At 54.3% G+C, this 22379-nt stretch overlaps 1 protein-coding gene across 5 annotated transcripts; it reads right to left on the reverse strand.

Annotated features, from left to right (window-relative positions):
• Positions 1 to 327: 327 nt before the first annotated feature.
• Positions 328 to 22014, reverse strand: MAP2K3 (mitogen-activated protein kinase kinase 3). Of its 5 annotated transcripts, none has more exons than XM_085237168.1 (13): positions 21886 to 22014; positions 12097 to 12129; positions 11783 to 11846; positions 10265 to 10313; positions 8255 to 8368; positions 7899 to 8018; positions 7353 to 7469; positions 7162 to 7213; positions 6292 to 6419; positions 5412 to 5489; positions 3996 to 4135; positions 3293 to 3338; positions 328 to 2754 (listed from the first exon to the last, which is right to left on the reverse strand). In XM_085237168.1, exons 1-13 carry the CDS (start codon positions 21899 to 21901, stop codon positions 2671 to 2673), a joined length of 1041 nt encoding a protein of 346 aa, XP_085093294.1. In that variant the 5' UTR covers positions 21902 to 22014; the 3' UTR covers positions 328 to 2670. The 5 variants fall into 5 exon arrangements, with proteins under 5 accessions (XP_085093294.1, XP_085093291.1, XP_085093296.1 ...); XM_085237165.1 differs by lacking the exon at positions 21886 to 22014 and adding an exon at positions 21403 to 21481; XM_085237170.1 differs by lacking the exon at positions 21886 to 22014 and adding an exon at positions 21117 to 21255.
• Positions 22015 to 22379: the final 365 nt, after the last annotated feature.

A 22379-nucleotide genomic window follows, 5' to 3' on the forward strand; every position in this document is an offset into this window, starting at 1 on the left:
AAGGAGCCGCGGCCCCGCAGACCCCCGGCGCTGCCCGCTGCCTCCCCCTCGCGGCGGTCCTGGGACGGTGCCCCCGACCCTGCGCCGGCAGCGCAGCCCCAGAGCTGCTGCCCCACACGGGGGGGCACCGCGCACAGCCGGCAGCACCCCGATACGGGAGGGACAGCCCGACACGCTGAGCCCCGCATCCCCGCCCGGGGTGATGCTCCGGGGGGGGTCTTTCAGCCCGCAGCCTGGGTAACCCCAGTACTGCAAGCAGTATAAAGCACCTGAGTGTCGTGAGAGGATCTGACACAAGGATGCTCCATCACACGAAGAAGGCACACGGTGCTTCGGGGTGAATTTTATTGAAAACAAGGAGGAATTCATGGGTACAGACTGTGCTCAGTACAGGGCTGGAGGGGCTCTGGGCTGCATCAGAACCACAGAGTCATTCAGGTTGGAGAAGACCTCTCAGATTCACAAACCAACCCCAACCTACCCCCACCATGACACCAAACCATATTCCTCAGTGCCACATCTCCATGGCTCTGGAACACCTCCAGGGATGGTGACCCCACTGCTCCCTGGGCAGCAATTCCAACACACCGCCATTCTCTCAGAGAAGAAATTTTTCCTAATATTCTCTCTCACCCTAAGATCAAGCTGGTGGGCACCAGATCTATCATCCCTGTGCATGGCAGAAGGGCACAAGCAGCAGGACCCACATCAGCACACAGGGCAGACAGGACCCAACTGAGCAGCAAAGCCCCATCCATGGGTCCCAACCCCCCCCTCCCCCCACCATGGTATCACCCAGTATGAGAAAGGGGCAGGACTTTCTCCAGGAGGAGAAAAGCAAAGAGAAAGAGGAAAAACAAAAGCTTAACAGCAAATCAAAAAGAATCCAAAGTGACCAACTATGGAAAAACCTACAAGTAAGCATCTCAGCTGCCAAGCTGTCCTACCAGGCTGGTGATGTGCAATTTCAGGGAGCACGGGATGTTTCGGGGAGAGGGACTGAAGGGAGGATGTGGAGAGCATCAGCTACATTATCGTGCACAAGGAGGTGGGACAGGGGTTAAGGGTCAGACTGAAGCAGGGCAGGGTTTGCTCACACTGTGCTGTGCCCACCTGTGCTGTTTCCTATGGGCTCGTGCACTGAGGGGGACAGGGTGAGACAGAGGGGAAAGTCACCCTGTGCTACCCTAAGCTTTTCTCCTGGGAGCTGAACCATGGCTCCAGGCACAGCCCAGCCTGGCTCCATAACAAAGGCGTGGGGCAAAGGGGTCAGCTGAACACTGTGCTTCAGCAGGGAGAGGACCCTGAATAACAGGAATGCACCCACATCCACACCTCCAGGGCAGGAAGTTCAGGAAAAGTGTTTTTTTTTTTTTTTTTTTTAAAGATTTGATTAAAAAATAGATGCATTTCTTCTTTAAAAAAAAAAGAAATAATCTCAGGGCAGTTCGCCTTCTAAAGCCTCAGCCACTACCCCAAATCTAGCCAGAAAACTGCTGGTCACTGCAGCAGAACTGCTGCTCACATAGACATTCACACCATCATCACTGATCTAAAAATATATAATATATATAGCACGCACACACACACACAAATATATTAGAAAAGGAAAAAATCCCTCTGAAAACCTCAATCTATTAAAAATAAAAAAAACCCCACAGCGGTGCATTCAGTCTGCGGTCCCACACATGGATGGAACACAGCGGGGCTCACAGCAGATTCTTCAGGGGAGAAGGAAGCGCTCCTCCCTCCTCCCACCCACACAGAAGGGCTTTAATTTATAGCAAGTGCAGTAAAACCCGGAAACATGTTACAAAGTCCATTATATATAGACACAAAATGTACAACTGGCAGCAGCCCCTGCACTGGGCTGTGGGGGGTTGGGGCTGAGATGGTGGCTGTGGCCACAGCTGGAGGCAGTGATGGGGTCACAGTGTGAGGTCTTACATGAGCCCCAAAGGGGGAAGAGGACGGAGAGGTGGAGCAGCATCCTCCTGCAGGATGAGGAGTGGTGGTAGATGCTCACCATCCCCACCTCCTCCAGTGTCATGCAGCCCCAGGGCGAGCACAGAGGAGAAGGTCCATGGAGGAAGCAAGAGAGCGGGGGCTGCTGCTCACGGTGGGGTGAACTGGGGGGGAGATACGCTTTTATTCCTCTGCAGGGGAGCAGTAGATCACGCAGTGAAGGGGGTGTCAGGCCTGGGGCCGTGTTGAAGGGTCATCCAGGTGTCATCAAGATGGCTTTGTGCGGGGACAGCGGTGTATCCACGGAGCCCTGCAGCCTCCTGCAGTGCTGCTCAGGAACATGAGGCAGAGAACTGGGTGAAATGCTGGGGGAGGGGCTGGGGACGGTTAGGAAGGGGGGGAGAAGCACAGCAGCATTTTCTCTTTGCCGGCCCCAGGCAGCAAAAGGGAAGAAAGGCAGAAGTTCCCCACAGCCCGTGCCAAGGTTGGGCACCATCCCCACCCCGTGCCCCCAGCATTTGAAGGGGTGAAGGTGTTGGCTTCCAAGGCTCTTCCTTGAAGATTTCAGGCAAAGAGAAAAGAGGCTGTAATGGGGCTGTGCTCAGAACTGTCCGGAGGCTGAGAAACACAATTTGTGCAAACCATCACAAATTCAAGTCCGCATCTGCTCCGCTGCAGGGACTGCATGGAACAGTGGGGCTCCAGTTAAGAGTCATCCCCGAGGATCTCTGTCACAAAGGAGGCCATGTCAGTCTCTTTGGTGTCATGTAGGGTGAAGAAGGGGTGCTCCTGTCAACAAGAAACAAGGCATCAGTCATAGCCCAGCAGGGAGCAGTCCAAAAGCAGCCCCAGGGGTGTCACAGCACTGGCCAAGTGAGCAGCAGCATCCCCTGCAGACTCCCATGGATGTCACAGAATCATAGAATCACTCAGGTTGGAAAAGTCCTTAAAGATCAAGTCCAACCATGACCTAATCATACTACCCTAACTAACAACCCTCCACTAAATCAGCTTAAAGCTAAACACTTTTGGGTTTGGTGTTTCCAGGTTAAAACCCAGCTGCACTACCACCATTTGGGGTGGTTGACCTAAACTCTTCAAGAGCAGGTGGGACAGGAGAAAACATGTAAAAAGCTTGACCTTGATCACTGAGTCCCCTTAACACCCACAAAACTCAATACACCACTGTACCTTAGACACACTATGCCCATCCCACTGTGTGCCTGGAAATCACCCCTGCGTCCTGCTGTACCATTTGTCCAGGACCTTTTATCCCAACACATTTCATGTACCAGATGAAGGCCAGCAGAGATGGCCCCAAACTTACCATAAGTTCTAAGTAGTTCATTCGCTCAGCAGGATTCTTCCTTAAACTGAAGGGGGGGGGGGAAAGAAAAAAAAAGGCTGTAAGATCTTTTCTTTCTTTCTTCTTTTTTTCCCCCCCCTCCCCCCTCCATATGTGGTCTATCAGGAGGAACCTCCCCTTCCCCAATCACACCTCACTTTGGGCGGGCAGCACCCACTCCTCTCCCTCTGAGCTGAACCACGTGGCCCTGAAGCCCCCAGGAAGGGAACCACAAGACAGATTTGGGATATTGCCAAACCCAGAAGCATGCAGCACTGCTGGGAAGGAGAGGAGGTGGCTTCCCACCCCCCCATCCCAGGGCTTGGTGGTACAGAAGCAGAGAGAACCTGAGGGGAACAGCTCCTGCATGTGGAGCCCACAAAACCACAAACCAGGTTCACCCAGAGGCACCCAGATGCTGCCAGAGGGCTGTTCCATCACCACACTTGCCAGAAACCACCAACACTTGTGCAGCACCAATGGTAAAACAGGAAGAGAAACCTCTGTGCCTTCCAAGCAGCCTGGATGAGTCACACTGAGAACAAAACCCCTTTGGGCAACAAAACCCATTCCCACTGAAGCAGATACACCAGCTCAGCACGATAAGGAGGGGAGAAACAGCCTCCAAAGCCAATCCCAGCCCCACACTTTGCTCACACATCAGCCCAGCCTCTGCCACACTCACCACTGTGCTGTGAAGTCCACGAACTCCTTGGAGAAGCGCTCAGCAGGCAGCTGGGGTGAGGGCTCCTCCACCACCTGCTTGAGCTGCTGGAACGGGGTGCCCCAGGACTCGTAGGGGAAGCGGAGGATGGCCAACTCGATCTGGGGACAGGGACACTGTGAGACACCAGGGCTGCCCCACATCAGAGGCTGCACAAGTGCAGGTTCAAGATGAAAAGCCTCCCTCCTAACAAACCATTTTCAATTTGGGTCATACTATCTTTCCCCCTCCCCCCCCACTCCCCCACTTTTTAAATACAAAGACCTAGAGGTAAAAAATACTTCCTTTTGAGGCCTGCTCAGCAAACTAATGCATTTACAGGAAGCAGACAAATATATGTAAAAGAGGGTTATTTAAAAAGATAATCAAAGCAGCATAGATGCTACTTCTTCAGCACTGGCTTCTGGAGTGCTCTTCTCAACACAACTGGCCCTTGGGCTGCAGGCTGTATGACCTAGGCACAGAGAGATCCATGAGCCCAAGAGAAAGCAAGTTTAGAATATAACTTAAGATGATCTTTATCAAACTGCTGCAGCTAACCCTGCTCCATCATCCATTCCAGCAGGAAAAAGTCCATCACAGCTCTTGGGCATCTCAGGCCAAGGGATGGGATGTGAGAAATGAATAAAGCTAGGATCAGCCCTGCAGCTCAGTAGCCCTAAATAGGGCTAAGTCTTCAATCAAACTCCTCCAGAAATAAGTAAACAAAATAGGAGGTCAGCCCAGAAGGAAGATATTTATAGGGACTGAGGTTGGGGCTCCATCCAGCTGCAGGCTGGCAGGCTTTCAGTAAAATCCCCTCTCCCATCCAGTGCTGGAAGAGTTCAGGTTTCGTCATTGCCACAGTTTCCCATCCCACAGCTTCCTGCACCTCAGATCAGAGCTGGAGCTGATTGCTTTTGCAGCAAGCACAGCTCTGCTCTGCACAGCACGGGGATACCAAGAGGGAGTATTTGTCAGAAATCTGTGCAGCACACACAGATGCAAGGAGACAGTGTCCAAAACAAAGGTCACAGCTAAAAAGGTGCAGGAAAACCTTAGGGAAATAGTCTAAGCAAGAGATGTAGTCTCCTGGAAAGCAGAACTGTTCCCAGGCAGCATTCCCTTTGAGCCAGCAGCTGGGATTTCCTTTGTCCCCCCATGCTAGAAGACTTCAGCTGCTTTCTGAGAGATCCATTTCTTGCAGGAGGCAGAAGAACCATCCTGAGCAGCTGCAATTTTGGAACTGAAAGCATTTCCCCTTCCTGTTGGCTGCTGCGAGCTGCCCCACAGGCAAGGCTGCTGCTAACCACACACACCACCTCAAGGTTGGAGCCCCCAGCGCAGACCACAGCCCACCCCCAGCATCACAGTGCTGGCACCCGCCCTCTGCCTTACCATTGTGATCCCCAGACTCCAGACATCCGACTTCACATTGTAGCCCTTCTGGTTCAGCTCAGGATTTATTCTTTCTGGCTGCAAAAGCAAAACGGAAGATATTACAGTTCTATCTCGTTTTCACAATGCAAACCACACACAGTCGATCTCTGGCTCCAAAACCCAGGTTGGGTAGATTCCCCTGGCTCACATCCCCACGAAGGCAGGGTTTGAGGTTACATCTGCAAGCACCAGTGAGTGCCCTGTCCCACTCCATATCGCCTCCACGAGCACTCCCCTCCCCTATATCATCCCTGCAGTAGGGTGCCTGCCCCAGGAGCAGGAGTTCCCCCACACCAGTGCCATGGATTGCAGATGAGATGATCCTACCAAGGAAAGCCTCAGCCATTTTCTAGCCGAGAGCAGCTCTCCAACCCAATAGGGTGGGTTGATAGTTGGATTAGATAATCTTAGTGATCTTTTCCAGCCTTAACGATTGTATGATTCCACCCACCACAACCAGCACCAGCCAGGCTTTCACCCTTTTGTGAAAGAAAGAGGGCACAAGAAGAGTCTGCTGCAACATGGACACAAATAGGGCAGCGGTGGAGTCCCCATCCCTGGAGGTATTCCAGAACCATGGAGGGACAGAGTTTGGTATCATGGTGGGATGGGTTGGCACTGGTGATCTCAGAAGTCTTCTCCAACCTTAATGATTTTGAGTCTATTAAACAGCAGGGCTTACAGGGAGGGAAATCCCATCCTTGGAGGGCACTGCTGAGTCAGGAAACCCAGAACACACTTTCAACCTCAGGACAGAGGTGAACCAAGACCAGTTTCTAAGCAGCAGCAGCAGCCTTCTCAAGGTGAGGCTGGATGGATTGCACATAAGCACACTTACAGCCATGTACGGTTTGCAGCCAGCATCCATTGTCTTCGCCACTGAGTCCACCAAGTAGCCACTGATCCCAAAGTCACACATTTTCACATGTCCCTCCTTGTTGATGAGCACGTTGGAAGGTTTCACATCTACAACAAAGAACATGAGAGAACAGATGGGGCCTTTGTAGAGGTATCATGGGGCCTGGGATAGCACAAGGGACTCCCTGATGACCCTGATGAGAAGGAATGGGAGGGATGGCAGTGGAAAAAACAGGAACAATCCCCCCCACTCTGGCCCTTATGCAGTCGAAATAAAATGCTAAGCTTTACACAGAACACGCAGTTCCTTGGGAGCAATTTATGTACCAAACACAGCCTTGAAAACTCAACCAAGCTCTCAGAACAGCTCGTCTCAGGCCCATCGTGACCTGTGCACAAGTACATGACAAACTGTGTTAAGATGAAGAGCAGGACCTGGTTGTTATGATGCCTATCAGTGATTTGTGAGGTCTTCTTCAGTTCTTCCCTTGCCAGAACAACCCAGCTAGGAAGGGTATGCAATTTTGTCCCTAAGTGCTGCCTGCAATGCATCTCAGTACTCAGAGACAGAGATGCCTACAGAAATATAGACAGCAAAGAATTCAGTCATTATATCCAACCCCTCATGTAGAAAGGAGAAAGAGAACATTAAGTAAGCAGATGCATGAAGGATACACCTCTGAAAAAGGCCTGGGGCATCTAAGTGTGTCCACCATAGCCCCAAGTGCCACCAGATCCAACTGTAGGAGTTCCAGAGGCACACATCACACATCTCCTTGGAAGGAGCCTTCCCATAACATATTGCAAGGCTGGCACTGCAGCACACTACATGAATCCCACCAGCACCCACCTCTATGGATTACAGACAGTTTACTGTGCAGATGCTCCAGAGCTCGTACAATCTGCAGACAAAGAGAGCAGGAGAGCACCATTAGCCACACGTAGCTCAGCACTCAGCAAATCCCAGTAGGAGTGCAAACCACAGAGCATGAGGAGTGCACAAAGCTCAAGGGGGGGTGGGGGGGTGGCACAAGCACTCACAGACACAGCCATTTTTCCCAGAATGTCTTCTGGGATGGTTTTCTTCTTCTCCAGTACTTTCTTGTAGAATTTATCCAAGGAAGTGTCCATGAGCTCCATGCAGATCCACACATCACCCTGCGGGTAGAGAGAAAGTAGCTATAGGAAATTCTCCAACCCCCCCAGGAGCCAAAGGACACAGGGGGGGCAGACAGAGGGGCACCACACTTCCACCCAGGGCAATCTAACATCCCCATGGTGCAGCCACTGCCGACCACATACCAGCATGCACCTGATAACAATGGGCACTGATGTTGGGGTACCACCAACAGCACTCCCAACAGCCACATCCAAGAGTTTCCTGCTTGAAATCCAGCCCAGTGCCAACATGCTTGGGCACCTGTTGTTGCAGCATGGAAGGAGACCTGCTGCCTCCTGCAACAGCTGGGCTTTGTACCACCTCAACCAGCCCACTTTGGCTGTAGGAAACAGAAGTGGTTTGAGACAGTTTTGTGCATTCAGAGGACACACACAGACCCAAGGAACTGTGCAACAGTAGCCTCTCACCTCTCGGAATAGGGCTCCGTAGAAAGTGACAGTGTAGAAGCAGTCAACTGTCCTCATGGAGATATCCAAGTCCATCAACAGCCTCTTCTGCTCCTGAGTGTTCACTGTGGCACGAATCCTCTGAGGAAAAATTAAGAAAAAAAAAGGTTTTGATGTAGGTGGAGTTCTGTAGCCAACACAACCCCCAGAGATGCCCAGATGACCTCTTCCAAACAACACCATAATGGATGACACCACCTAAGTGCAACATTGGGCTGCATGGGGACACAGGAGGGTACCAAATCAACAAGCCCCCCATCTCTGTCCCCATTCTGCCCCACAGCCCCTCTGCCCCACCAGGAGGAAGCCATCCTCACCTTCACAGCCATGATGGTGCCACTCTGAGCGTGCCTCACTTTCTCCACCACACCATAGGCCCCCCGGCCCAGCTCTGAAATAGTCACCAGGTCATCAGCTTCCACCTCAAAGTTCTGTAAGGAGAAAGGTAACAAAAATAATAATAATTTAAAAAAAAAAAAAAAAAAATCAGGCAGGACACACTTATTGTAAAGGCAAAGTTCACTGCTTGCACTTCAGCCATACAGAGCACGCCCAAACCACAGCACCTACAGGATCCCAGCAGCCCACCATGCTTAGAGCAGATGGATGTATTTTTGGCTCCTTTGGGGCTCACTGAATACCCCTTTTAAGCTAGAGATTGGGATTTGCCAAAGGGCACAATGTCACTGGAAGAGGCCCAAGGCTCAGTGCCTCTCTGCCAGTGAGTTTCTGCACATCCCACAGCCAAGTTCCCCCCAACACACGTTGCCCTGTAATTGTCTGTTCTGCTGGGCAGGGCATACGCTGCTGGAGTGAGACATGGGCTATTTTTGGAGGCTGCATTCATCGCTCTTAATAAGTTACAGACCTCCTTTCAACCAGGCAGGACTTCATCCAGCCTGAAGCTTCCCTCCGGTCCCAGGGAACAAAAATAACACTGGGATGCTGCTACTGGGTCAGTTTGGCAAAGGGTGGGAAAAGCACTGCACAGCATTGGAAGCAGTGTTGCACCCAGAGCAGAAGGGCAGCAGCTAGCCACCAGCCCCACTAATTTGGGCCAGATGGGAATGGTGGGTAGCTGAGGGAGGTCTGGGGCTGAGCTCAGCAGGAAGCTATGCTGCATGGCACAGGGAAGTGGATCCAATGGGACTATGGGACTCATGCAGCCCCTACCTCACTGCCCTGGGCAGAGGCACAGTGCAGGCTTACAGCTCCTGCAAGGGCCTCCAGGAAGAACCTAGTGGTGCTTTTCAGGACATGTGTTCTATGACTGTTCCCGGGCATTGTGTTTTTGTTCCTGGCATTTACCCGCAGGCTTCCCCAGACACTGGCAGTTCCCAGCACACTCCAGGAACCAGCACAGCCCTGCCCAGCTGCAGAGAGAACCAACAGAACAGAATCCCACACTGTACCCCTTACCCTCTGCTCTGCATGGAGTAGACAGACCCGCAGTCACCCTTCATCTCACAACCCAAAGCTGCCCCTGTACCCACCTCTCCTCCATCCCATGTTGTGTTGTTCTGAAGCACCCAGAGCAAACCTGAGCTGCAGATCTCAGGGCAGGCAGAGCATAGATGCAGAACCCCTCAGAACTGCACTGCAGGGAGGGCACAGCCTGCAGAGCTGTCCCCAGGCTGCAGCTCTCCCACTGCACACTCTGCACACAGGCTGCTGCACATAGTCTCTCCCAAAGCCATTAATACACACAACAACAGCTAGAACACAACACCAGCAGCAGGGCTGCTCCCTGCACCCACCCTGGGCTGCTTCTCTCCCCTCAAAACCTAAAACCTTACACTAAGGATGGGACTGACCCAACACCCTGTATTTTTAGGTTGCTTACAGCCCCAGGAGAGCCTGTAACAAGAGAATGAAATAAAAGGGAGGCGGCAGCTATTTCTAGCAGTGTTTTTCATCAGGCAGCTTGGAAAAGATTTGGAGAGGAGCTCTGAGCCCAGCTTCTGGTGGGATGCCAGCAGCAACAGGGACAAAGGGGACGTGGGCTGGGACAGCAGGGCACAGCCAGGCTGGGTAAGGGTGAGAACGCTGCCAAGGGAGCAGGATCCCACTAAGGGCAAAGCCTCACCCCACACGTGCCTATCTCCCTGATGCTCTCAATACTGGCACAAACCCACAGCCAACAGGGGAAAGGTCCCCTGCTTGAGGACACCTCATCCCCCTCCAAAGATGCATCCCATGAGGACACACTGGAGCTTAAAGGATGCTTGGGATCACAAAGATCCAATCTGACAAGCTGTCATGGCAGTGTGATCCATGCTACTCTCATACAGAAGGCAAGCAGAATTGGAAGCAACATCGACACGTACTTTGTCTCCAATGGTGATGAAGGTTCTGGAGTCCAAGTTCCTTGGCGGCCTGCAAAAAGAGAGGGAATCAGAAAGAAGCACAACCTCAAAACCCCCTTCTCCAGTGCCAGGTTTCGTGTGCCCCCAGGTGCTTTCGGCCACTGCTTCCCACATTGCGTTGTTATGGGTGCACACCAGCCCCCTCCAAACACTCTCAAAGGCTTTCATCGAGCCACCACCACCCACAGAGCCAGCAGGAGCCCAGGGAGCAGCGAGGTGAGGCTGCATCAAAGCTATGAAACAGTCCCCATGCGGGGAGAGGAGCAGCTGTCGTGTTTTGACAGGCAGGTGTTGTAACAGCACAGCCACGTCGCCCCAAACACGCCTAGGAAACAACAGGTAATTCCTCTGCACTGAGTCATTTGTGTACACTTGACAGCCTGTTCCAGGCAGCCTGGCATGTGGAGCAGCCAGCAGCGTCACACTTTGCACAACACCATGTAGGCAAAAGTCTTCCTTTATGGATTTTTCCCCTCCTCATGGCTTCCAATTCCCCCTATTGTCAGTATGGGATTTAAGGCACACATTGTCCTTTTGATCCTTCTGCCCCTCTCCTGTGCTCAACTCCTCTGACGCTATCAGCTGGGAACTGGGCAATCTGCTCATCATCTTCGCTCCCATCAGAGCACTGCAGCAGCTTCAAGGAAGTGCTCAGGCTTGCAGCAAAAGCATTGGCACTGTGCAAATATTTGCAATGTGCCTTGAAAAGTGCAGAGAAAAGGAATGGTGGGGGCCCAGAACCAGTCTGAACAGGAGTGCTCTGGGCATGCAAGCACCCTGCAAACTGCAGCTGACATCTGCTCCAGGGGAAACTCAGACACAGAGGGAGACGGCTCTGCATGCAGGACTCTGTCTACACACCAGGCTGTGGGCTGTTAACAGGGAGCTCCTTGCTCCAGGCAATCTGCCCTGCTTGGGGATTCAGGGATGTGCCCCCAGTGAGGGATTCACTGCTCCCCCAGAGCTCTGTGGCTCTCTGGAGAGAGCAGAGCTTGGTGGTGGAGATGCATCACAGAGGAAGAATTTCAGCCATCTGCTTTTTGTCAAACCTAGCACTGCCACTCTGGTCCTGCCCCCCCACACAGCATAACAACGTACCAACAAGCAGCAGCAAACAGGGATTTCAGAGAAATCCCAGTGCCTGAAATGCAGTCAGGCACCAGCCCCAAGCACAGCAGGGGGAACAACAAGGCTTCCACATCCTCCTTGCACCAACATAGGTTCACATAGGCCAAGGCACTGAGCAGGGGATGCCACCAGCTGGGGGCAGGGGCTACTCTGCTGCACCCAGCACCTTCACCCCTGCTCCTGCTGCAGGCCCTGCAGACAGCTCCCAGAGGCACACAGAATCTGTGTGTGCAATTATTTCTCATCGTTGAGAAGCCAGAGCTCCAGTTGAAAAACCCCAACCAGCTGATGTGTATGGTAACACTTTTATGGCCACATGGCCTGAGACTGGCTGCAGGAGCAGGCACTTACGTGGTGTTGACAGGGGGCTGCTTGATGGGAGGACATGTTATCCTCAGCTTCTTCTTGCCCTTCACTGCAAGAGAAGATGCACACGTAAGCAATGGGCGTTTTTAAAGCCTTCCTTTCTTCTGACATCCCCACAACTGCAGCCATCAGGCCCAGGGCTGCAGCACACTTCTGCAGCTCTCACACCCTGCCCTGCTTCCAGCCACCCCCACAGGAGTCTTCACCCCCTGTGGCCATTAAGTTTCCTCTTTTGGGGGGATTTCAATTGTTGACAGTTAGGAGACAGGTTGGAACTGCTCTGTCTGTTGGGCACTCGCCTGGTTTGTGTGGTTCCAGGGATCCCTTGGAATCTGGAAGAGAGCAGGGAGACATCGGGTCAGTCTTCACAGTCCGAAGAACTCAATACAAACCATACATCCCTTATGGTGCCAGACAGGAGCAGAGGAACATGCTATGAGGTAGCTGGCACCCAGTCCTGTCCTGGGCTGCACAGCCACCAGATCTCCCCATGCCATGGCTGTGCCCAGGGCCATGACAGCACCCCAATGTGCTCCCAGCATATCCCACTTTGGGAAGCACTGATCCATTTCTCAGCACACTCCCAGCTGGGCAAGAAAGGGACAGATCCTGTGAGTATGCTGCAGGAGGCAGGGAAGCAGCCAGCTCTGCTCTGTGCCATCAGGACAACAGCCAACAAGCCTCACATCCAGCAACTGGCAGCTCTGACCCTGAGAGGGAACACCCCATGTGACACCAAGGGGAACCACAGGCAGGAGCTGATAGCCACAACAGTAGGATCAGTGCGCACAGGTTGAGACCTTGCACTGAAGCAGGAAGGAGCTGGAGCCCTGCTCTGCTGACCCACAGGGATATGGGGTTGCTGTGGTTTGCAGCACCAGCCCAAGAGCCCCGCAAGTCCTTTGTGCGTCTCAGCACCTGCTCCATGAGGCTGCTCCCAATTCCATACCCAGCTGGGATGGGACAGGGAGCTATAAATAGGCCTGCACTGCAAAATACCTGGCTGTGCAAACACAAAGTGCAGCCAAATGCAAGATGCTGCCCTCTGGCTCAGCAGTGCCTTCCCTTCCTGCAGCCAGGGCAGGGCACAGAGCTGGGACATGGGGCTGCAGCTTCCTCCTGCAGCCAGTGGGAGGGAGAGCTCCGCAGGGCACACAATCCCATCCCAAGATGCAGACAATAGCATGCATGCATCACCCTATGGATGCAGAACTGCTAGATGCCCCCAAAACAACCCCAGGTTGGGTTCAGCAAGCATCTCCAACTCCTGCTGGCTCGATGCACCCCACACCCTGGGCAGCACCGAACATCCTCCATCTGCCTTCTCCCTTCACACCAAGCCCTGAAACACCCCCCATCCTGGCTGCTATTTTGCAGTATCTGTTTGCTCTCCCTCTCCCCAATTGCCATAGTAACCCCCAGCAGGAGCACAATGCTCCCTCTGTGCAGCTCCCTGACAGTGCTGGGTCAGAGCATAGCGGTGACTCACGCAGGGGGAGCAGCATCCACGCCGTGCCAGAGGCTGCAGCATCAGCCCCACGGATTGGGGTCACAGGGAGCTCAAGGTTGGGATCCATGCACACACCCTTACACACACAGCATCTGCAAGCATGGGTGAGTAGCTCTGTGCAGGATGGGGAGATCCCCTGTGCAAAACCTCTGCACCACACAGGAGGATCGCAATGTCTCTGTACATCGGTCATGCCCCATGAAGCAGAGCTCACACTTTGCTGTAAGGAGGGCCTCGTGCAGCCCCAAAGCACTGCCCTATGCTTTGCAGCACCACTTTGCAGGGCCAGCAGCATTCCCTTCCCCGTGGTTGTGCCCGGTCCCCAAAAGCATTTCCTATAGCTGCTAAAGCACGGGCTAGAAAACCCACCTCAGCACACCAGCCCACACCAAAATAAAATACACCACTCTCCTTCTGGGATGCTGCTCCCAAGCCCTCGGGAGCCAAAGCAGGGATGCATCTTGCTGCTCTCCCTGTACCCACCACAGCACCCCACATACCTGCAGTCCCAACCCCATCCCACTACCCAGCTCCATGCCCACCACCAGAGGAACGCTGCGCAGTGGGACGGGCACAGCACGACCTTGCAATTCAATCCCAGTGTCCCTGCAGGCAGCTGCTCCCTACTCCCCAGCAGCTGCCAGCTCCCAGCACCTCCCTCCCACGGCTGGGATGAGGAGAATGCTCTCCATCGCCTGTAAGCAAGGGGATGCTCTTGCTCTGCAGGGTTTCTGCAGAAGAAAAGGTGCAGCACAGAGCCTGTGAGTGTTACCCACTGCTCACAGCAGCTTGAGGCCACTTCCACAGCTTGAAAGTGACAGCATGTGCATGGGGTAAACTGGGAACACATTCCTGTCCCTCTCAGCACTGCACTGGGAACACGAGCTGACCGAAGTCCCCAATGTGGCCACACTTGTCACCACGTGATGCCACGAGCACGTAACTACATCCTCTATGCTAAGAAAGTCCCCATTTCCTCCTAAAGAAAAAAAAAAAGAAACTGGCATTTTATTTTCCCCCCTTGCACTGCAATCTCCACCAGCTAAGAGCAGACATTTCCTGGAACCGCATTCATTCATCACCAAAACTCTCATCTCAGCCACCACAACTTCAGCCCGGTTCCTCCGCACCTCTCCCCAGCAGGTTTCTCTTTCCCACTCCATGTGGGTGGAGAGAAGCAAGCAGGACAACCCGAAGCACTGTCAATAAGGCTGTTTGCCTGAGTCGACCTTTGAAATCAAACCTCCCCAGCACCAGGCTCCAGGTCCAGCCTTGCTGCAGGGCTGTGCTGGTGCTGGAAAAGGGTTTGGAGCATATCCAACCCCCCCTTGACCGACAGAGAGTCGAAGGGTGGGTCCCAGCGCTGCAGAGGGAAAGCCAGAAGGAAAAAAAAGAATGTAATAAGAAAAAAAATTATGCAACCGCCCCCCAAACAAAGAGCGCTAAGGGAATAAGCTTCTGGGCAGCAGTGAGCTGCCTGCAGGGAGCAAGGTGCTGGCTCTGCTGCAACAGGCGTGCAAGGCTGCTGGGAGAAAGCGCTGCCCTGCGAGTTTCCTTGAGCACTGCTGGCTCTGTGCAATGAAGATGCAGTGTTTCAACCCCATGCAAAAAAAGAAGAAAAAAAAAAAAAGCAGGTTTTGCAGAGCTTTAAAAATAGACGTCTGGCTGCAAAAATAGATATGCTTGGCTGCAAATGCAGAGCTCTCCCCCCACCCCGAGCAAGCAGAAAGATGGAAATCTGCACGGATTGAGCCCAAGGAGCTGCACTGTCCTTCTGAGCACCAGGACCGGCCCTTCGTTCGTCCCCAGCACGCCTTTCAGAGGTTGCAACACATACCTTGCTTCTTGTCCATGGTTTCCCAGAAATGAAGAACAGAAACAGCACACACCCGGCAGTTGGGAGCACTGGGGGGGGAGGGGGGAGGAGGTGGGGAGAGCAGTGGGCAGGAGCGGGCTCAGGGCACTTAGCTTGCAGCAGGGCTGCACGGCTGGATGCAGCCTGCAGTGCAGGGACCCTGTGAGCCGATGGCAGCGGCTGCACTCCGATTACACTTGAAAGCTCCAACAGTTGTACAAACTGCAGCAGTGAAATAGTGGTGACGTCAACAGGAAACCAGGGAGGGGGGGGGGGGGGCGTCCAGCAGCTCCAGGAGCCACTGAAGTGCAGCACTGGCACCGCGCATCACAACCCAGCCCACCCTTCTTGCAGGAAGCTCCACTCCATCCCGCTCCCTAAAGACCCCCACGGTGCCCCTGCCCACCCCAGCACAGAGCTCAAACAACGCAATCCCACGGCCCTGTGCAGAATTACTGTATGCAGAGAAGGTCATGAGGGATGCAAATGCTTGCACCCACGCTCGGTGTCCGCAGCAGCGGTACTGGGCAGCACGAGGCTGGGTTTCTCAGTGCTGCAGGTGCCGCGCTAATTGCTGTGCCACTAACAACCATTACCACAACAAATAGTGGAAATATTGTTCCATGACAATACCAGCAGCTATTCCCGGGTGACAACTGGGATAGCGTCTCTGCTGGTGAAATATAAATGGCTGCATGGATTTTGCTTGGAGATAGCATGGGAGGGGTGGAGAAGTCACCCACTTCTCTGCATGCATGTGTGCAGAGCGTGGCACAGCATTGCTGCTCTCCTTTTTTCCCCCCTCCAAAACCAGCACTGCTTAGAGCGGGCACAAAAAAAAGTCAGAGGTCAATGTGAAGGCACATACCAACGTCATGAGCGGCTCTGAGCTTAAATAGTGCTCATACGCATCCCAGGAGGACTGTGGGAGGTATTTTCTGGGAGCTGTCCTGCTCCTGGGATACAGTTTCAAGCAGAGATCATCAGCACACTGAGGATGCTGATGCAGAGCTGCTCTTGGGTGGCACCGCGCCCATCTCCAAGGGGGACAACACTGCCACGTCCCCCTCAGCACCACGGCTGCTCCACAATGTTGTTTCCAGTACAGGATGGAGACGCTCTGCGAATTCACACAGCCCCAGAACAACGGCTGGGAAATGCCATTTCCTCAGAGCTGACCCCACTGGGCGTCGGTGCCCACGGCCACCGCCCCACTGCCCGGCTCTGGGAAATCAAAGCTCAAAACCTCACCCACCGCTCCCTGCTGGGCTTCAATGAGGGGAAGAGCACACCCTTAACAACAGCAATGAGCTCAAGCAGCAGCCTGCTGCCAGACCCTCTCCCACCCATCTCCCTGCTCACACAGGGATATGTAATGGGGTCGGGGGCACCGGGTGGATGCTCTGGACTAGCAACAGAGCCTGAGACCCAATATCCCACAAGAGATCCCAAAGAACACAGACCCCAGCAGCTCATGGAAACCCACCAGCACAGCCCAGTCTACCCTAAGGGAACTCAGAAGCAGCCCCCAGCTGGATTTACACCGTAGCAGGACTGGACACGCTGCACACTAAGAGTGGTGCAGCCAAACCTGTGCAAAACCCCAGCACAAAGCAGCTGCACAGCATCTCCTGGGAGTAGCACCCTGCAGGAGCTGTGCTGGGAGCACTATCCATCACCACCAGCATCACCAGTGGGGCAGGAAATCCCACTGCACCTGAACCCCATCTGCAGCAGCACATGTATTTCTGCCTTGCAGACATGATGGTCTCATCTGCTGTTTTTAGCCCCACTTCTCCCCTGATTACATCCATGCACACAGCTGAGATGGAGAAAAGGAGCAATGCAGGATGTACCCACTGCTCACAGCATTGCACTCTGCTCCATCCCTGCCCAACACCTCCTGCCCTCTCCCCACAGCTTCTCCATCCCAGGGACAGACAGACACCCACATCCCATCCACGTCAGCCCCAGCTGCTGGGGGAGATCAAATCCCTATCAGTAAGTGCTGCAAAATGTGAGCTCTGCAGGCGTGCAAAACTCACAGCAACCATTCCTCCCTCATCACACAGCTGAGCACCGCTCCAAAAAATGCCCCTCTCTGCCCCTGGCAGCCCCAGTGCCCACCAGCAGGAAGGGCGCAGCTCCCATTCTGGCAGATTTGATTTGATTTTTCTCTGCACCATTCCCAAAGCTCCAGTGGGAAGCGGCAGTGCCGGTCCTTTCCAGCAGAGTACCCAGGAAGGCTACACCCCACACAGGGGCTGCTGCTGAGCATCCGGCTCAGCCCTGGTGCTGACTCAGTGCCTGAGATGCATTCAGTGCTTCCAACAACCATTTCCACTTTAAAACGGAAAATAAGAAGGGAAAAAAAAAAAAAAAAAAAAAACAACACTTTTTTTTTTTTTTTTTTTTTTTTTTTTTTTAAACCCTTGAGGGCTGAGCCTGAAACCAGTGCTTTTGCTTTGGGGAAAGGAGCAGGATGCAACACAGAGCTGGGAGGAGACGGCGCAACATCAAAGCTGTGCGACGCAATCCGGGGAATAGCTGTAAAACCCCTAGGGAAACCCCACAGTCACCCAATGAGAAACGTTGCAGTGATCCAAAATTGAAGGCGAGCTCCTGCAGGAGTGTGGCATACAAGAGGAGAAGTGGGACAGGCAGGAGAGCAGCTGGAGGGGAGCGGAGCACTCAGAGCACGCATCAGGCTGATAACCAATTGCTGTGGAAGCGCACTTGTGACTTCCAGCAGCACCTCCTTCAGTCACCATCCCCATGCCAAGCAGCAGCACAGCTAGCCAGCCCTGCTACAAGCTGCTATGGGGCAGGGAGTGCACAGCCCTCCAGGCGTCAGCTGCCCCCGCAATGAGCTGAGGCTGCTCAAAGCCAAAAGTCATAAGGGTTGAACCAAAACATGGACAGGAAGGCTTGGAGACATTGCAAAGCTGCAATACGAAGCATGCTCTGCTGCCTCCTTTTTTGGCAGCGTGCTGCTGCTTCCAGCCCTCGGGGAAATGAGTGCTGCCAAAGGGAGCACAGCACAGAGCTACCTCTGTGCACATTGCTGCGTGCACCTGCACCCTTCGTGCTGCTCTGTGCTCACAAATTGCAAGCAGCAAACTGTTGCAGTGGGGACAGCAATCCATGGGGTGTGACGGTGGCACAGGGCAGCCAAGGTGACAACGGCAAGGGGTGATCAGGTTTAGCTGCAAAGAGCAAGGAAGCCTCAAAAGCCTCTGAAACAAGCATGTGTGCACTAAGCACGCCTCACAGCTGCACAGGTTTTACAAGCAGAAGTGGAATGGGTGCATGGGGCTGCCGCCTCACCCCAGCAGCACTCCAGTACCAGACCCTTCCTTTGCTCTTTGGCTGAAGCACAACTTGGCAGCATTTCAAGAGGGAAACCGAGCACTGCAAGGCAGTGGGGGATTTCTAACTCCAGAAGTGACTTTCTTAAAAAGGCTCTGCGGGGAACACATCCGGCTCGTGCAGAAGGAGCCACGTCACTTTTGGTAGCTGCACAGGAGCCTTCACGCCTGCAGGGCAGCAGGCAGAGCTGCAGGCATGGGACGGTGCTCACCCATCCAAGCACAGCCGGCCTCAGTTTTCCTGCAAAGATGAATCTGCCTGCAACGGTGAGCTCTAATAGGAGGAAAAAGAAAAAAGAAAAAAAAAAAACAGGGAAAAATCCTGCAGGGGGAGCCCAGCAAAGGGGCACAGCCTGAGCACAGCTCAGCTGCAGGGAGAGCAGCAGGACCCAAGCTGGCTGCAGACGGTTTGCATTCTTTCCTGGAAGTCTGAACCCTCAGGATGCACAAGAAGCGATAACGACAAGCTTTACATTTCCTAATAATGTCAGCCACTCTGAGGCAGAGAGCATCCTGCACCCAGGGTTAGTGAGACATGCAGCACATCCATCACACAGCTGTACTGTATAGGACACAGGCGGTGACAGCAATGCCAAACCACAGCCCAGGTCAGCAGCCCGCCTACAATGAGCACTCTGCTTCCTCCTTCCCTAAAGGAGATTTTTTTTTGGTGGTGGTGGAGTGGGGAGCAGGAAGGGTGGATACTCCACAAACAATTACTGCTAAGTTTGTGTCTGCTCCTCATCCTGCTTATTCTTCCATTCAAGTTGTGTTTTTAAAGAAAATTTGTCCTTTGAGTATCTATATTTTATATAGATTTACACATAAGCATTTCACCTGAGATGCTGAAGCACAGGACAGAGCTGGGACGACCTCGCTGCAACCCATGGGGGACAGATCCCCCCCAGCAGCTCCCAGGAGTGACAGTGACAAACAGCTGCTGCCAGCTGCTTTGCTATGAGAAGTCACGAAACCACAGAGCAGAGGGACCAGGGACGTGGGGACATCATCACACGCACCCAAGATCACACATTCCTGCTTTGGAGAAATCCAACCCCAGCCCTTAAAACCAAGTTCAGTTGTCCTGTTGGACAGTCTGGCCCCGCTCATCTCAAAGCTGTGGGGCTGCTGCAGCAATTCCAAGAAGCAGCACTCTGACCTCCAGCTGCATACAGCCAGCACAATGCTCACCATCACAGCATTCCCCTAAACCAGCAGCACACAAGGGCAATCCCTACAACAATGCCCAAAGTGATGTCCATCCATCACTCCTGCAATAAGCATGCAACAAAGACACTGCAGCTCACCCCATAGAGAGAAATGCAGCCTTGATGTCACACCCGAGCTGTGAGAGGAGGTCTGCCTGCACACCCTGGGCCACAAACCCCCACCTCTGCTCCACAAACCCCCATCCTCACCGGGGACAGGGCAGCAGAGCCCAGGACCCACTGCCAAACAAGGCCAGCAAGGTGCTGGGGTGGTACCTACAGCTGTGCCCAACTGCTGGTATGTTCCTTGGGGGTGAAGGACCTGCAGTTGTGCTCCTTCACTGGATGCTCCTTGGAGTTACAGATAAAAAGGAAAGAATAGGAAAAAGAATAGGAACTTCCAGTTTCCATCATAAAAAAAAAAAAGAAAAAAGCCATTTCTGCACTCCAGAACCTCTGGCTCAGCCTCCAACTGCACCAAGCCCCACACATACCCACAAGCAGCACTGAGTCAGGCTGGTAAAGCTCCAAACTTTTGGTTGGTGGACTAAAACCTCCCCCAGAGAACAGATCCCATCCCATGCCCCTCCAGCAAGCAGCCTGCCCATATCAGCATAACAACAGCAAAGCTGTGGGGTCAAAACCCCACAGTGCCCCCCAGCCACAAAATCAGACCAGAAAACAGAGAACCCGATTGACCCCAAAGAACCACACAGCTTCTAAAACACCACGCGAGGCTGCGCTGCTGACGTGGGACAGCTGGGAGATCCTGGGCACATTGGAGCAAACTCCAGCCCTGCTGCTCGGCATTCCACGTTATCTCACATCCCTTTCCCACACACCTCTCCCCGCGAGGGATCAGATCCGGGCAGCGGGAAGAGGAAGAAAGGCGAAATGCTGGCACTAAGCCCTGCGTAATCCCCACAAGGTGTTTATCTCAGCAGCTATGTTTAGCGCGAGGATTGCTCCCGCCCGGCTCCATTCCTATCACGCGTGTCACGGGCGGCCACGCGCAGCCCCAAACACTCCGGAGGCAGCAGAGGCCCCGTGACTACACCCGAATGACGGCAGCGAGGTTTGGGGCGGAAGAATCCGACCCGAGAGCCGCGGACAGCGCTCCCCATTCGTTACCCTTTTAACCCGAGCACGGAAAGCAAAGCGGCGCGATCCCAAAAGCACCAAAAGGCAGCGGGTCACGCTCCGGGCTGCAGATACCCACAGCCACCCCACCAGCACCCCTGGAAAGCAGCCAACAAACCGTCTGCGGGGCAAAGAATAGCAAAGGCAGAAGCAAAAGGCAGCGATAATCCTACGGACGGAGCGGCTCCGGGAAACAAACGGCCCAACCGCAGTGCGTTGCGCATCTCGCAACGCTCACCTCGGCCCTCCATCCACGAGCGCTCCCGGCGAGGTACGGGCCGGGCGCGCTCTCGAGCGCCTTTTGAGCGGCCCCGCAGCGGGCACTGCCCGCAGCCGTGAGTCAGCAGCTCCGCTCGCAGCGCCGTAAATCGCTGCTGATTCACACCCCCCCCCCCCCCCGCTTACACAGCAAACAGGAAACTCAGGTCCACATTCCCTCCGTTTAAGACACGGATCATTTGGGGGGAGGGGAAAAAAAAAAAAAAAAAAAAAAGCAGTCACGCCGAGGTGCGTTCATTGCTCACATGGTGCCTGACCGCGAGTTTCCAGGGCATCGCTCCCCAGCGAGGAAAACCCCCCGCATTTCATTCCGGTGATAAGCGGGCACGCCCCGCCCCGCGTGTCCGCCTCGCGCGTCCCCCAGCCGGCACCAGACAGACCCCCACCCACCCCCCCGCTCAGGGCTCACCTGGGGGTAGCAAGCGGCCACCGCCCGAGTGTCACCGCGACACCGCCGAGCTGCCGGAACGCCGCACACGGCCACGTTCAGCAGAGGGGGATTTGAACCCACCCGCGTCCTCCCCGCGGTTGCCACGCATGGGACGGAGATGCTCCACGCCAGGCACCGCGCTCTGCCGCTTCCAGCCCCGCGGCGCCGAGCCCACCGAGCCCCATAGGACACAGCGTGGGCTGCAGGCGCGGAGCACGGCACCCGCAAAGAACCAAACGGAGATCCAGCCTGCAGCCCCTGCGCACCCCGCCTGCCCCCCCCGCGGCCCCGTTCTTACCTCTGGGCATAGACATGACTGGTGGCGGCCCCGCAGCACTGGGGCACGGTACGATACCCGGCGCTATCCTACCCTGCGCGGCGGCGGCAGGGGAAGAACAGCGAAGGGGCGGGGTCTATAGGGCTTGATCACGCCCCCTCGCGGAGTAAGCGCCACGGTGATTGGGTAGAACGGGTGAGAGGGTGGGGCTACCATCCTGCCCGCCTCCGCGAGGGGAATTTTCTGGTTGTCGGGCAAGGTGGAGAGGATTGAGTGAGTAGGGCGGGCAAAAAGGGAACTGCCCTGCGGGTGGGGTGAGCCCAGTGGGGCCAGCAGCACCCCTACAACAAGGGACTCTCTCATATCTTTCCTTTCCATTTAGGAAACCCATTACGCTGCTTGGGGCTTTACTCGCATGCTCGCATCACCCCAGTGCCAAGGGAACCTGGACTCCCTTTTGCTCCCTCAGCTCCCAGTTACCTCCGTGCAAGTGCAGGAGACGGGAGCCTGCCTGG

This window comes from Meleagris gallopavo, chromosome 16, assembly GCF_905368555.1.
Source record: "Meleagris gallopavo chromosome 16, MGAL_WU_HG_1.1, whole genome shotgun sequence".
Classification (NCBI taxonomy): Eukaryota; Metazoa; Chordata; class Aves; order Galliformes; family Phasianidae; genus Meleagris; species Meleagris gallopavo.